This window comes from Sminthopsis crassicaudata, chromosome 4 (assembly GCF_048593235.1).
Source record: "Sminthopsis crassicaudata isolate SCR6 chromosome 4, ASM4859323v1, whole genome shotgun sequence".
Taxonomy (NCBI): Eukaryota; Metazoa; Chordata; class Mammalia; order Dasyuromorphia; family Dasyuridae; genus Sminthopsis; species Sminthopsis crassicaudata.
In genome coordinates, this window is record NC_133620.1 from 160,402,773 (window position 1) to 160,418,612 (window position 15,840).

General features: G+C 34.8%; 1 protein-coding gene across 2 annotated transcripts in view; it reads left to right on the plus strand.

Annotated features, from left to right (window-relative positions):
- Positions 1-15,840, plus strand: part of MAP3K5 (mitogen-activated protein kinase kinase kinase 5) — a 250,131-nt gene that overhangs the window by 132,159 nt on the left and 102,132 nt on the right. For both annotated transcript variants that reach the window (XM_074309740.1, XM_074309739.1), the window contains exons 8-10: positions 8,601-8,713; positions 10,940-11,099; positions 13,514-13,667. In XM_074309740.1, coding sequence (XP_074165841.1) covers positions 8,601-8,713; positions 10,940-11,099; positions 13,514-13,667 — 427 coding nt within the window. The remainder of the gene's footprint in view (positions 1-8,600; positions 8,714-10,939; positions 11,100-13,513; positions 13,668-15,840) is intronic.

Consider the following 15,840-nt stretch of genomic DNA (forward strand, 5'->3'; position numbering starts at 1 on the left):
ACACAAAGAAAAATAGTTCTAAAAAGAATAGAGCAAGGGGTATGTATGAAATTTTCGAAAGCAGAAACATTTAAACCTAAGATTTGTGAACTTAAATTTTTTTGTAATCGTGTCAATGTAATTTACTTCATAATCCTATATATTTTCTCTTATACATCTAAAATATTTATCCTAGAGAAAAAGTCCATTGCTTTCACCACAACCAGAGGGATCAAAACTCAAAAAAAAATTCATGACCCCAAAATATTATCTTTGTTCTAAAGAGATATCTATCTATCATAATGGCCTTATAAGACTGCAAACTCAATCCATAAATGTTGCATGTGTTCTCACGGCTCCACCGACTTCTTGGTCCAGTCTCTGTCCCTCTCCTGGTGCCTCCCTATTCCTTGAGACACAATAATATTTTTATTTTATTTTTTTAATTTTTTTTATTATATATATATATATATATTTTATAATATTATCCCTTGTATTCATTTTTCCAAATTACCCCCCCTCCCTCTATTCCCTCCCCCCGATGACAGGCAATACCATACATTTTACATGTGTTACAATATAATCTAGGTACAATACATGTGTGCGAATATCATTTTCTTGTTGCACAATAAACATTAGAATCCAAAGGTACATGCAACCTGGGCAGACAGATATTAGTGCTAACAATTTTCATTCCCCTCCCAGTGTTTCTTCTCTGGGTGTAGCTACCTCTGTCCATCATTGATCAACTGGAAGTGAGCTGGATCTTCTTTATGTTGAAGATTTCCACTTCCGTCAGAATACATCCTCATACAGTATTGTTGTTGAAGTGTACAGTGATCTTCTGGTTCTGCTCATTTCACTCAGCATCAGTTGATTTAAGTCTCTCCAGGCCTCTCTATATTCCTCCTGCTGGTCATTTCTTACCGAGCAATAATATTCCATAACCTTCATATACCACAATTTACCCAACCATTCTCCAATTGATGGACATCCATTCATCTTCCAGTTTCTAGCTACAACAAAAAGAGCTGCCACAAACATTTTGGCACATATATGTCTCTTTCCGCTCTTTAGTATTTCTTTGGGATATAATCCCAGTAGTAGCGCTGCTGGGTCAAAGGGTATGCACAGTTTGATAACTTTTTGGGCATAATTCCAGATTGCTCTCCAGAATGGCTGGATTCTTTCACAACTCCACCAGCAATGTATTAGTGTCCCAATTTCCCCACATCCCCTCCAACATTTGTCATTATTTGTTCCTGTCATCTTAGCCAATCTGACAGGTGTGTAGTGGTATCTCAGAGTGGTCTTAATTTGCATTTCTCTGATCAGTAGTGATTTGGAACACTCTTTCATGTGAGTGGATATAGTTTCAATTTCTTCCTCTGAGAATTGTCTGTTCATATCCTTTGACCATTTATCAATTGGAGAATGGTTCGGTTTCTTATAAATTATGCATGACCCCAAAATATTATCTTTGTTCTAAAGAGATATCTATCTATCTATGGGATTCACTGACAAGAATATGGTTGTATTAAACTGACCTAATTTCCTTTTCTTGATAGGATTGCTGAATTGGTACTTAGGTGGAATGCTATAGATATGATTTATTTTTGTCATAGCAAAACAATTCATACTATTATTTTAAACAGAATGGAGAGATGTGGTCTAGAAAACAATAGAACCCAAACTGATTGAATGACTATCCAAAGAGTATCTGTTGATAGTATAACATTAGTTTGGAAGGAAATCTTCAATGAAGTCTTGTAGGGATCTGAGGTTAACCAAAGGAATTTGGGAAAAGGTATAAAAAGCTTCATCATATTTTTTGGATAGTTGACATATTAGATAACAGAGTTAAGTTCCTAAAAGATTCAGTATGCTGGAACATTGGGCAAAAAATTTAATAAGATTAATTATTATTATTTATTATATAAATTATGTATATAATATATAAATGTATTATATATTATATAATAAAATTATTATTTAGAGGCATCAAGGTGAATTTTTATGCTTGGGTTCAAAAAATCAAGTTCACAAGTACAAGAAGGGTGAGGTTTGTGGAATCTATCTGCCAAGGGAAAATCAGGAACTATATGAGCTAAACTACAAAACAATTTCTACACAAATAAAGTCAGATGTAACCAATTGGAAAAATAGTAAGTGCTCTTGGATAGGGTGAGCAAATATAATAAAGATGAAAACCCTAAACTAATCTATTTATTTAATGCTATACTAATCAGACTCCCAAAAAACTATTTTAATGATCTAGAAAAAATAACAACAAAATTCATCTGGAAGAATAAAAGGTCAAGATTTTCAAGGGAACTAATGAAAAAAATCAAATGAAGGTGGCCTAGCTGTACCAGATCTAAAATTATATTATAAAGCAGTGATTACCAAAACCATTTGGTATTGACTAAGAAACAGATGAGTTGATCAGTGGAATAGGTTAGATTCAAAGGACAAAATAGTCAATAATTTTAATAATCTAGTGTTTGACAAACCCAAAGACCCAGCTTTTGGGATAAGAATTCACTGTTTGACAAAAACTGCTGGGAAAATTGGAAATCAATATGGCAGAGACTAAGCATTGACCCACACTTAACACCATATACCAAATAAGGTCAAAATGGGTTCATGATCTAGGCATAAAGAACGAGATTATAAATAAATTAGAGGAATATAGGATAGTTTACCTCTCAGACTTGTGGAGGAGGAAGGAATTTGTGACCAAAGAAGAACTAGAGAACATTATTGATCACAAAATAGAAAATTTTGATTATATCAAATTGAAGAGTTTTTGTGCAAACAAAATTAATTCAGACGAGATTAGAAGGGAAGCAATAAACTGGGAAAACATTTTTACAGTCAAAGGTTCTGATAAAGGCCTCATTTCCAAAATATATAGAGAATTGACTCAAATTTATAAGAAATCAAGCCATTCTCCAATTGATAAATGGTCAAAGGATATAAACAGATAATTCTCAGATAAAGAAATTGAAACTATTTCAAGCCCTATGAAAAGATGCTCCAAGTCATTATTAATCAGAGAAATGCAAATTAAGACAACTCTGAGATACCACTATACACCTGTCAGACTGGCTAGAATGACAGGGAAAGATAATTCAGAATGTTGGAGGGGATGTGGGAAAACTGGGACATTGATGCATTGTTGGTGGAATTGTGAATACATCCAGCCATTCTGGAGAGCAATTTGGAACTATGCTCAGAAAGTTATCACACTGTGCATACCCTTTGACCCAGCAGTGTTACTACTGGGCTTATATCCCAAAGAGATTTTAAAGAAGGGAAAAGGACCCATATGTGTGAGAATGTTTGTGGCAGCCCTCTTTGTAGTGGCCAGAAACTGGAAACTGAGTGGATGCCCATCAATTGGAGAATGGCTGAATAAACTGTGGTATATGAATATTATGGAATATTATTGTTCTGTAAAAAATGATAAATAGGATGATTTCATAAAGGCCTGGAGAGACTTACATAAACTGATGCTGAGTGAAGTGAGCAGAACTAGGAGATCATTATATACTTCAACAACAACACTATATGATGATCAATTCTGATGGACGTGGCTCTCTTCAACAATGAAATGAACCAAATGAGTTCCATTTGTGCAGTAATGAATAGAACCAGCTACATCCAGTGAAAGAATTCTGGGAAATGAGTGTGAACCACTACATAGTATTCCCAGTCCCTCTATTTTTGTTTGCTTGCCTTTTTTATTTCCTTCACAGGCTAATTGTACACTATTTCAAAGTCCGATTCTTCTTCTGCAGCAAAATAACTGTATGGACATGTGTATGTATGTATGTATGCATATATATATTGTATTTAACATATACTTTAACATATTTAATATGTATTGGTCTACCTGCCATCTGGAGGAGGGGGTGGGGGGAAAGAAGGGAAAAATTGGAACAAAAGGTTTGGCAATTGTCAATGCTGAAAAATTACCCATGCATATAAATAAAAAGCTATAATTAAAAAAAAGAAGAAGAAGAAGAAGAAGAAGAAGGAGAAGAAGAAGAAGAAGAAGAAGAAGAAAGAAGAAGAAGAAGAAGAAGAAGAAGAGAAGAAGAAGAAGAAGAAGAAGAAGAAGAAGAAGAAGAAGAAGAAGAAGAAGAAGAAGAAGAAGGAAGAAGAAGAAGAAAGGAGAAGAAGAAGAAGAAGAAGGAAGAAGAAGAAGAAGAAGAAGGAAGAAGAAGAAGAAAGGAGAAGAAGAAGAAGAAGAAGGAAGAAGAAGAAGAAGAAGAAGGAAGAAGAAGAAGAAAGGAGAAGAAGAAGAAGAAGAAGAAGAAGAAGGAAGAAGAAGAAGAAGAAGAAGAAGAAGAAGAATAAGAAGAAGAAAGAAGAAGGAGAAGAAGGAGAAGAAGAAGAAGAAGAAGAAGAAGAAGAAGAAAGAAGAAGAAGAAGAAGGAGAAGAAGAAGAAGAAGAAGAAGAAGAAGAAGAAAGAAGAAGAAGAAGAAGGAGAAGAAGAAGAAGAAGAAGAAGAAGAAGAAGAAGAAGAAGAAGAAGAAGAAGAAAGAAGAAGAAGAAGAAGAAGAAGAAGAAGAAGAAGAAGGAGAAGAAGAAGAAGAAGAAGAAGAAGAAGGAGAAGGAGAAGAAGAAGAAGAAGAAGAAGAAGGAAGAAGAAGAAGAAGAAGAAGAAGGAGAAGAAGAAGAAGAAGAAGAAGAAGAAGGAGAAGGAGAAGAAGAAGAAGAAGAAGAAGAAGAAGAAGAAGAAGAAGAAGAAGAAGAAGAAGAAGAAGAAGAAGAAGAAGAAGAAGAAGAAGAAGAAGAAGAAGAAGAAGAAGAAGAAGAAGAAGAAGAAGAAGAAGAAGAAGAAGAAGAAGAAGAAGAAGAAGAAGAAGAAGAAGAGAAGAAGAAGAAGAAGAAGAAGAAGAAGAAGAAGAAGAAGAAGAAGAAGAAGAAGAAGAAGAAGAAGAAGAAGAAGAAGAAGAAGAAGAAGAAGAAGAAGAAGAAGAATGAGGTTTGGTGAGACAGAAGTTCCTTTGGAAAAAAATATTAAAGAGTTAAGCACAAAATGATTCTACACATGTGACAGTCAAAAAAAACCTAATGCTTCCTTAGGATGCTTTGAGAGAAGAATGGTACCTAGATATGGCAAGTAATAACCTTTCTTTATTCTGACTTGGTCAGATCATACTTTAATGTTCTGCCACAATTTAATAAATTCAGCCATTAGTTTGATAGCATACAGAGAAGGACCTTCAGGATAGTGAAGATCCTGGGAACTATGTTATATTAGGATCTGTGGAGGAACCAGCAATTTTTAACCTAAAGAAGAGTTGACTTGGAGAAAGTGGAGGGATGGCAGCTGCTTTCTACATTTTCTACATGCAAGACTATAATTCCAAGTAAAATTAGAAATGCAGGAAAAGATTGCTAGAGCAATTCAGAGGATAGAAAGATTACTTTAGATGATGGAGGGAGGAAAGGGCAATAAACAAGGCTTTTCATTCAGGAGGTAATATGTGTACTGTCATTTTTGAAAAATGTGTACAAGTTTATTGGGAGTCATAATTTAGATTATGGGAATGACATGGTATATGTCATGTATATGTATATGGTAACCTACAGTAGGGAGGGACTAACAGAAGGAAGATTATTACAGAAGTCCAAGCAAGAAGCAGTGAAACCTGGGCTGGGCTGGCAGTGGTGGTGTAAGTGAAAGCTTCATAAACTGTGCATCATGATCCCACATGGGGTCATGTAACTGAATGTGAGGGTTGCTAAAAATTTGGCAGGAGTAAATGTATCTAATATTTTACTGAAATTTAATTCTTTATGTGAAAATAAGCATATCTATTTCATTAGTTTGCAAATTTGCTTTTGTCATTAATAAATAATAAATTTTATATATACATACCAAAGAAATGTCTTAAAATAAATTTTTTTATGATTTAAGTAATAGTGAAAACAAGGTAGATTTGAGAGAGACAGTCGAAACAGATTCACCAGGATTTTAAAAATCTGGATCAGATTGGGGGAAGTGATAAAATCAAAATTAAGAATTAATTTGAAAAGTCAACAAAATTTACATGTCTATTTTGTGCAGGGAGCTTTGTCCCTACGAATAAAGGACATAGATAAAAATGATTTTGTTTCTGCTCTCAAAGAGGTTTTGTTGCATGGGATGAAACTAAGATTTCAGGTTTGAGTTACAAAGGATGCAGTCACAGACAGAGAGAAGTGGGAGGGGAACAGGTTTTGAGGGGAGAATGATTAATTTAATTTTAGAAACGTGGAGTACAAGGTAGTTGATAGACATCTAAGTGAAGACATCTATCCACAACTGGAAAATGTGTCTTGAGAATGAGGTCAAATTAGAGACAGATTTGGGAGATCATGTTCAAAGAAGTGATAGTTGAAACCATAAGAAAAAAAAGCAAGATGGCCAAAGGAGAGTATAGATAAGAAGAAGGACTCATAACAGAATGTTGGGAAATGCCAACAGTTAGGGGAGAAGAAGAGGAAAAAAGAACAATTGAAAAGGTAAAAAAGGAGCTTGTAAGAAAATTTGACATTTAGAGTTCAAAAGGAATACTCAGAAATCGAGGTGATTCAATCATGTCAATCAATAAACATTTACTAAGTGCTTACTACAATTTATGCCAAGTTCAATTCAAATCCTCCCTCTTCTTTGAACTACCTAGATGATGTCCTACATGTCAATAATTTTCTCTGGGTCTTAATTTCCTCTTTTGTAAAACAAGTAAGTTGATTAAATTATCTCTAGGATCCCTTGCAACTAACTCCAAGTGCTATGAATGATATGTAAATATTGTCCAGTTCCTCTATCAACTTTAGATCTAAATGGTAAGCCACTTTTTGGCCTGGATCAACATTGTACCTGACTGATTGTCTAGTGTATTCCCATGAGTCTATGAAAGGTTTACAAATTACATTTTCCCTGGTAGAAGTGTCCTATGATTACCTGCTGCGGGTGTACTTAATTCCATTTTTTAAATGTAAAAGACCTGCACTTTTTGGAGAGGAAAAAAATATGTTTAATGGCTATAATAAAGGACCAGTTAAATGTCATAAATAATTTCCCCAATTCAAGGGCACATAATTACAGGAGCCAGCTAGTTAAGATTAATGCTTGTTTGGTTTTTGGTTTCATTCAGAAATATGTTCTGATTTTCAAAATGCCATCTTTAGAAAGAAAATTATTTTTGGCCCTCATTACTGAATAATGATAGCTCACAATTATATGGTTTCATATGGTTAAAAAATTCTGATCTTTGGACTAGTTCTATGAGGTAGGCACTGCAGCTATAATTCCCATTTTACAGATATGAAAACAAAGGCCTTAAGAATTTAAATGTTTAACAGAGTTGGAGTTTTAAAGAGTTTACTTTTAGGACCATTTCCACAGTACTACCTCAGGTCAAATTTCATCATCTTTTTTGTTTTCCATTTCACCTTTATTGTTTTCCATTTAAGTTTTGAAATTTTGACATCTTTTAGTAAGTCATTTTCCTCACCTTTAAAGTGTCTTAGAATCCTTTAAAAAGCAAGTTAGCTTGTATTTAGTCATCTTTTTCCATTTTTAAGGTTTTGTTCAGTCATTCAGTCATCTCCTTGTGATCCCATGGACTTTATTCTTCATGGGATCTTCTTGGCAAAGATAATGATTTGCCATTTCCTTTTCCTGTAGATTAAGACAGACAGAGTTAAATGACTTGCCCAGGTTCATACAGCTAGGAGGTGTCCAAAGCTGGATTTGAACTCAGGTTTTCCTGATTGCAGGCCCAACACTATCTAGTGATTCATCCAGCTGCCCTTCTGTTTTTAAAAGAAAAAAAAAAATAACAACAACAAACTTTTGTGCTTTTCCATTTGAATGCCTGAAAGGCAGCCCTATGTTCACATTAATTTTCTTTTTCTCAGAACCCCTCAATGAAATGTGATTGAATGATGACACTTTTATCTAAATAATGATGCAGTTTATGAAGAAACTGTCTAAAAACTGACACTGAAAAGCGTCATCAGGAAAATACAGCAGATGTGCTGTTCTCATCCTGGGCTTGTGCATAATTCTCAACCTTTGCCAGAATGGCATATGATGTGGGACTGCTATTTCCTTTCCATGAATATTCACAGAAAGGGTTCATTTCAGGCTGATTGTCTTTGAATCCAAATTACTATGCACAACCACAATCCCTCTTTCTTAATTTCCATCATTTGTGGATTGCATATTCTCATTTTTCATTTTTTTGTACAACAGCTACCAAACTGAGTGTCAAATCCAAGGAAATGAGGTTTTTCTTTTAGATTCTCCCTCTCCCCAACAATTTGTGTCAATAGAGGCTGGGCTTTTTTTTAATTTTTTTTTTAATGCCCACATCTTTGATATTTTACAAGGTCTCCTTTTTAGGACCTCATCATAAAATGCAAAAAGTGATATAGCTGACAGAAAACTGAAGGGGTTATTTAAACCGTTGGCTACTTAACTGTTACTGAGACTCTGGGGTGAAACACAGTGGAATCTTTCTACTTGCCTGAACATTGTAGTAATGCAAACAGAAGCTAAGCACGCCCCGTATTTCATGATTTAGAAAGTAAACTTATGTCTTTGTTTTCATAGGTTCAAAAAGGCATTTGAATCTGAGCCAACACTACAGTCAGGAATTAATTATGCAGTCCTCCTTCTGGCAGCTGGACACCAATTCGAATCTTCCTTTGAGCTACGGAAAGTTGGTAATTTTCCCCTTGTTCTTACATGGAAATTAAGAAAGAGAAGTCTCACCTATCTAGCATTTACACTCCATTACCCTTTGTTGATCCAAGTAAATTGAGAAAGGGAAGCCTCTTCTAGCCAACATTTACATAATGCTTTAAGATTTGCAAAAAGCTGTATATGTTTTATATCATTTGATCCTGTTGGGATAAGTGCTCTTATTATAATACCCATTTTACAGAGGAGTGTACTAATGCTGAAACTGAGAAGTTAAGTGATTTGCCTAGAGTCCCACAGCTAAGAAAGTCTCTAAGGAATTCAGAACTTTTTTTGATATTAGAAATAACTAGTGGATAATCACACACTTAACCCTTTTTATCTTAATCCACTGGAAAAGAAAAGGGCAAATATTAGTTTGCCAACCATCTTCCTTACCCCCAAATCTCCCCCAACAAAAAACAAAAACCATGGATAATATTTGGATGCTATGGTCCACAGGGCCACACAGTATCCACCATGATTGAACAATAATCTTTTGATATTAAATCCAGCCTTCTACTATATAGTACAACACCTAGTTGCTTCATATCACTGAGATATAATGAAGGAAAATTATGGAGAGATGGATCCTATTCCCTTTGAATAGTGGTTCATTCTGTTATGCTAGAGACCCAAAGGTGCACAATTCTGAGGTATTATCTATTATAAGGATAAATTGTCTAGCTATACTGAGATCACTATTTACCAATTTTTGCCTTCTTAAGTTAAAAACATTACTTTTCTGGTGGGTGTTGAAGTTTCTGGAGCAGAAGGAGGGAATAACTGGCCTACAGGCCCTACAAAACCTGTGAAATAATTTGTTAAGGTGACCACGGGCAATTATGAGCTGAAAACTAGGTACAACAATCTCCCACTGTTTGAGTTCTATAAGTTGATAATTTTGTATGGCCTGTGAATGATGTTATAAATATTCAAATGGTCCTTGGCAGAAAAAAGGTTCCCCACCCTTGTTCTCCAGGAACTATTATTGTGGAAGTATAAATATTATGAGCTGTTTTTTCTGAAAAGTAAATCCCCTGATTCTTGATAAAATTCTAAACTATGTACTTGATTTCTGCTTTGGTATTTGAACTAGATAATACATTTTTAACCCCTTTTCTATCCAAAGAAAAATGTATGGTTAGCTTTAGATAACTGATATGTGAGTGATGAATTGCTAATATACAAAACATTAAAATTTCAGAGAAAATCCTTGAAGGTAAAATGGACTTGGTAAATAGTAAGATGCTTTTAAGAAATTGGCCAATCTGAAATGATTGTGATGATAATTCACTTCGATATCTGAGTGCAGGAGGGATTAGACTAGGGAAGGACCTGAGGCAGAGAGACCAAGCACTAAAATATTACAATAATCTAGGTATAAGATTAGGAGGTCTTGCACTATGATGGTAGCCATATTAGAAGAGAGAAGGGAGCCATATATGAAAGCCTAGAGTCAAAATCTGACTTAAAATGTGGCTTTGGACACATCCTATTTCTGCATTTCTAGGCAAGTAATTTATCCTTTATTTTCCTCAGTTTTCTTATATGTAAAATGAAGATGATATTAAGCACCAAACTTTCAGGGATATTATGAGGATCAAATGAGATAATATTTGTAAAGCACTTAGCACAGTACCTAGCATATAGTAATATAAATGCTCTATAGCAAAATTGACAGGATAGGCAATAGACTTCATCTGAAAGATGAGAAAGGACTAAGAACACAAATAGTAAAAGCTTATATATATATATATATATATATATATATATATATATATATTTATATTTATATCCCAAGAATATGCTTTTTGAGGATTTTACTGTATTGAGGGCTTATTACATGATGTGACTGTGCCTGCTCTATATTATACTTTGGCATCCTTGGCTAGTCCTTTTTTTGGTGTATCTAAAATTTACAGAGGGCCTCTTTCTTCATCCAGATGAAAAATTTATGTAATTGTGTTTGCTGAAATTATTCAGGAGTTGAATAACCCTGGTTTTCGAGAATACACAGAATTCAGTCTGTTGTCACAAAATTAGAAGTCTATCAGTAATTGAAGAATTATCAGATGTTTGCATAAATGAAGACAAAACTTTGACATTTTTTGTTTTTGTTAGGATCAAGAGCTAATTAGACAACAAATTCTTATTTTGTGCATCAGGTATACATTTGTTAAAAATCTTCATTCTTTTTATTTTCTTAGGAGTGAAACTAAGTAGTCTGCTTGGTAAAAAGGGAAACCTGGAAAAACTCCAGAGCTACTGGGAAGTTGGATTTTTCCTTGGTGCCAGTGTACTTGCTAATGATCACTTGAGAGTGATACAAGCTTCTGAAAAGCTTTTTAAACTGAAGACACCTGCATGGTAATCTTTACTAAGTTAATGTTCTTATATGCAACTATTTTCTTCTACACAAACTATTCTAGGCCATGTGTTACTGTATCATGTTTATTCATAGGACTGATTTGTAATTGGAGAGAGAGAGTGTGTGTGTGTGTGTGTGTGTGTATGTTTTAGTAGAATAAATGGAGACTAGAGAGAAGCTATGATGGTTATAAGAAAAATAAATATTGAGTAATACAGTTTAGATCTTCTTCAGACCCAAGTGATGTCATCCTATGCTTAATTAGGCATTTATGTCACATTTTTAAAACCACTAACAGCAAGTCTATTATTCCTAAGCACATGAATGATTATAGGACTCTTACAATTACAAATTTAATGAAATAAACACAAAGATGGAGAAAACTACAGATTATTTATAAGCTTTCTGACTCAGACTCCATGGCTTTTTTTTTCAGTATATTCCTTTATTTTTCCAGGGAATTTACCCTCAGCAATGAAATTTTCATTGCTTATTTTTGGTTAGCCTCCATTATATTTTGAGTGACACATTTTTATATTATGTTTATATTATTTTCCCTGCCTTCCTAAAGAAGTGGCTCAAATCCAACTTTCTCCTCAAGGTCTTTCCTATCTCTCCCAAACCCACTCAGCCACCTTCCAGTTTCTAAAGATTTCCCTTCCCATATTTCATTCTTCTACCCTCTGTCTCTTGAATTGTAAGCCTCTTAAGTACAGGGATTGTTTTAGCCCCTGTACTTATCACAGTGCCTGGCACATAGTAGGTACTTAATAAATTTATTGATTATAATTCATTCATGTGTGTATATATATATATATATATATATATATATATATATATATATATATATATGTGTGTGTGTGTGTGTGTGTGTGTGTGTGTTTATTCATTGGACTGACTTGTAGTTTGTGAGTATGTATGTGTGTGTAAGTGTGTGTTTAATGGAATAAATGGAGACTCTAAAGAAAAGCTATGATGAGTATAAGAAAAATTAATAAATATGTTTATTATATATATATATGAGCTATAGTCAATCAATTTAATTTATCAATTAAATTATGCTTATGGACTGATATATATATATCTCCTGTATAGATGAGAAATATACCCATCCATTTGGATTTTTTTTTTAGTGGAATTAGGTTTCATTATTCATATAGTAATGCTTAAAAAAATTATTAGGACAGAGTGGGACTATAGTTAGAGAAGGTTACTATTCTCACCTCCTATCCCAACCACTCCCCAATCCATATTTGAATTCTCATTTCAGCCATTCCTGGCATGTAATTGCCACTCAGCTCATTTGAATTAAAGATTTTGTCTCAAAGAGAGAGAAGCAGCAAGATGGAAAAAAACCACACATATTCCAACACAGATGCTGGTGCCTCAAGGCTACCTACAGGGCTCCTGGCAGGCAGAGCATTTTCTGACAGTAATGTTCTGGGGCCTCAGGTTCCAGGCACTCCTATGTTAGATTTATAAGAACAGCCATGTTTAGCAGATAGCACTCTGCAGCCTGGAATTCTGCTTTGTCTGAAGTGAAGCGAATTTCAGAACATTTTAGGAGAGTTTTTTTCTGTGATAAAACACATCTGTAGCATTTTTTCAGTTTTATGAAGTCTTTGGGTTTTTCTTATGAGGCATAAATAAAAAAAACTGGAATTCACTGAAGCCAGGTGGCTTGCCTAGGATAAGGCAGGCACTATCAGAGCCAGGTTTCAGTCTTTAAGCTCACCCTTGTCTTCCTTATACCAACCTGCATCACATATGCTAGGTTATAGAATGTGTTGATTAGTGGTAATATGGGATAGTATAGAAGCATCCCACACCAGTATAGATACTGACCCTGGAGTCTGGAGGATCTGAGCTCAAACAATGTTACCCTGGGCATGTCACTTAACCTGTGTTTGCCCCAGTTTCTTCAACTGAATAATGATAGCACCAATTTCCTAGTGTGGTTAGGAATGAGAGGAGGTAATATTTGTTTTAAAAAAAAAAAAAAAAAACAGCACAGTGCCTGGAACATAGTAGGTACAATGTAAATACTTAATCACTTCCTTTTTATAGTCAGTCTTTAATAATTTATGAATTAATTTTCCCATCTAGCTACTTATCTTGCCATCTCCCTTGTTTTCTCCCTGTCTTCCCCTGTATCCTTAGAGTTGGATAATTCACTACTTTTGGGAAAAGACCGGTATCATTGAATTCATGAAAAACTAGGATTGTAGATAGTCATAAATTAAGTTATTTAGTATTTAATTACGCATACACCTCTCATTTTCCCCCAGTAGGCCTTAAGGTCAAGGACTTTTTAATTTTTGTTTTTGTGTCCCAAGCATCTACTGGAGCCTCTGGAACATAGTAGGTTTTTGATAGATGCTGATTGAATCGATTTGAATTTTCTGACTTACAGGTACCTCAAGTCTATTGTAGAAACCATTTTGATATATAAGCATTTTATGAAACTGACTACAGAACCACATGGAGCCAAGCAAGAGCTTGTGGATTTCTGGATGGATTTCCTGGTTGAAGCCACAAAGACAGATGTGACTGTAGTTAGGTTTCCGGTAAGTAGGCTTCATGCAACTTGATTCATTTCTTCTGGTTGATTTCCCTTTAAAAAAAAAAAATTAAACTAAAAGAACTCATTTGGTGTAGCTGAATTACTACTGATTTTCTGATTTTTGTATCTTGTAACATTTATACATCTCTATCAACTGATTGTGTTTCTTGAAATTAAGATTCGTGAATAGAAAGAATCAAATGAAAACGCAGTTTAAAAATTTTCTTTTGTGCAGCTTTTTCTAGTAGTGAGGAGAAGAGAAAGAAATTTGAGTGAGCAACCGACAATGGGAGTTTATAATTTACTATAATATATTAATGCCAGCCAATACAAATATTAATTCTTGCCTTATCCCAGTTTGCACATGCCTGGATTTTAAGAGAAACCACATAGAGGAAGTGGATGGAGCACCAAGTCAAGAGGAATGAAAAATTCAAATCTGGCCTTGGGCCCTTGAAGTATCTTTGTTATCCTGGGCAAGTCACTTAACCCAAAAATTGCCTCACAAATAAATAAATAAATAAAGCTATTTTCACCCAGGCTCTGAAGGTTTTATAAAATGTTCTATGAATTCCACACTGCATGATGATGAGAGTTCCATGAAGTTAGGAATGATAACAATGTGACCTTTCTCCCCATTTCAGTGAGAGAGAGCTGACATTCTCCCTAACCTCAGTCTGAAGAGTATATGATGAGCTCACTTAGCTAGCTTGGGCTCCTAGCCTGACAACAGTTCTGGGAATCCTTCAGAAAGCTATGTTTTGTTACCATTGCAAAATAATTCAAATCTGATTGCTGGCTGTTTAGGATATGGACTAGTTCTGATGACCACATCTCTGAAATAGTTTCTTAACATATGTGTTACTTTCAAAAGGACCAATCTTTTTACATTCCACAGAGAGCCATTCCTCATGGCGAATAGTGGCTTGCAAATTTGTTAGTCCTGCTAGAGTAAATGAATTATTGGCATTAGTCTCTCTGTTTATTGTTATCTCCAAATTCAGCTTGTAATTCAACAGGATCTTGAAGGGAAAACCATTTAAGCTAAAAAAGAAATTTAATTGCCTCTCTTACCCTAGAGAGGATGCAAACTAGGAAAAGTCCCAGCTTCCAGATTGAGAACAAGCTTGCATTAGGCTGGAGCTGAATATTAGTCTGAAAGGCAGCATTCTAGCTGCAAGTGGGAATGGGTAAGGACATGTATTCAGCCCCAGGCAGAGCTCCAAGTAGCTAATATGTTGAATTGACTGCAAAGATGGGTTTCTCAGACATTGTTACACATGTCAGTAAAATGTTGTCAATTCTGATTAGTTGTGGAGCAGGTCAGTAAGAATTCATCTGAATTTTAGACTATCTCAAAAAAAATATAAGAGCCACAATATAGATATAGGCAGAATTAGAAAGATAGAGAGTAAGTTGTCTCTCTGGAGAGAATACAGTACAGTGAAACTGTCAACAAAGAAGAAAATACTGTTGTCAAAGTATTCAAACTTGTTAACCAAACTAATGCTCTCATATTGAGAAAGGAAGAGCAATGTAAACAGGGAAGATAAGAAAAATAATTGACATCAATAGAGTACTTTATGATTGACAGAGAGGGCAGGAGGAACATTAGTCAAGCTCTTACTATTTCCTGGGCACTGTACTAAACATGCAGTTACATTAAAAGAGCAAACTAGACATTTTCTGCCCTAGAAGAGCTTTATATTCTGATTAATAAGGTAAGGCAATACATAAATGGGAATGTTGGAAAGGAGGTTGGAATGAAGAGGGAAGGGACAGAAGTGCATGAAAGAGAGGGAGAGCCAACAGTGGAATCCTTGTTTTTGGTTGGGGTAGAGATGTCCAGAGAATGGAGCCATATCAAGGAGAATACAATGAGTGGTCTGGTAGCTGTTTCTAGCAAGATGAGGCAAAAAATTCACCTTTTAGAGTCAGGAGGAGCTAAGAAAGATGGGATAGTGAAACAGCAGATTTGTAACACTCTGAAATTGTGAAGAAAGCCAGAGACTGAAATTCAGGGAGGGAAAATTTGAAAGGAATCAAAGTGAAAAAAGGCCTGGGGTGAAAGAAAGCAAAGCACAGGAAGGAAATTGGAAGGTGGGTGAAAGAACTGTTGGGAGTGGTCATATAAGGGCTAAAGAGATGAGCGTAACAATTATAAGATGAGTCCTGCA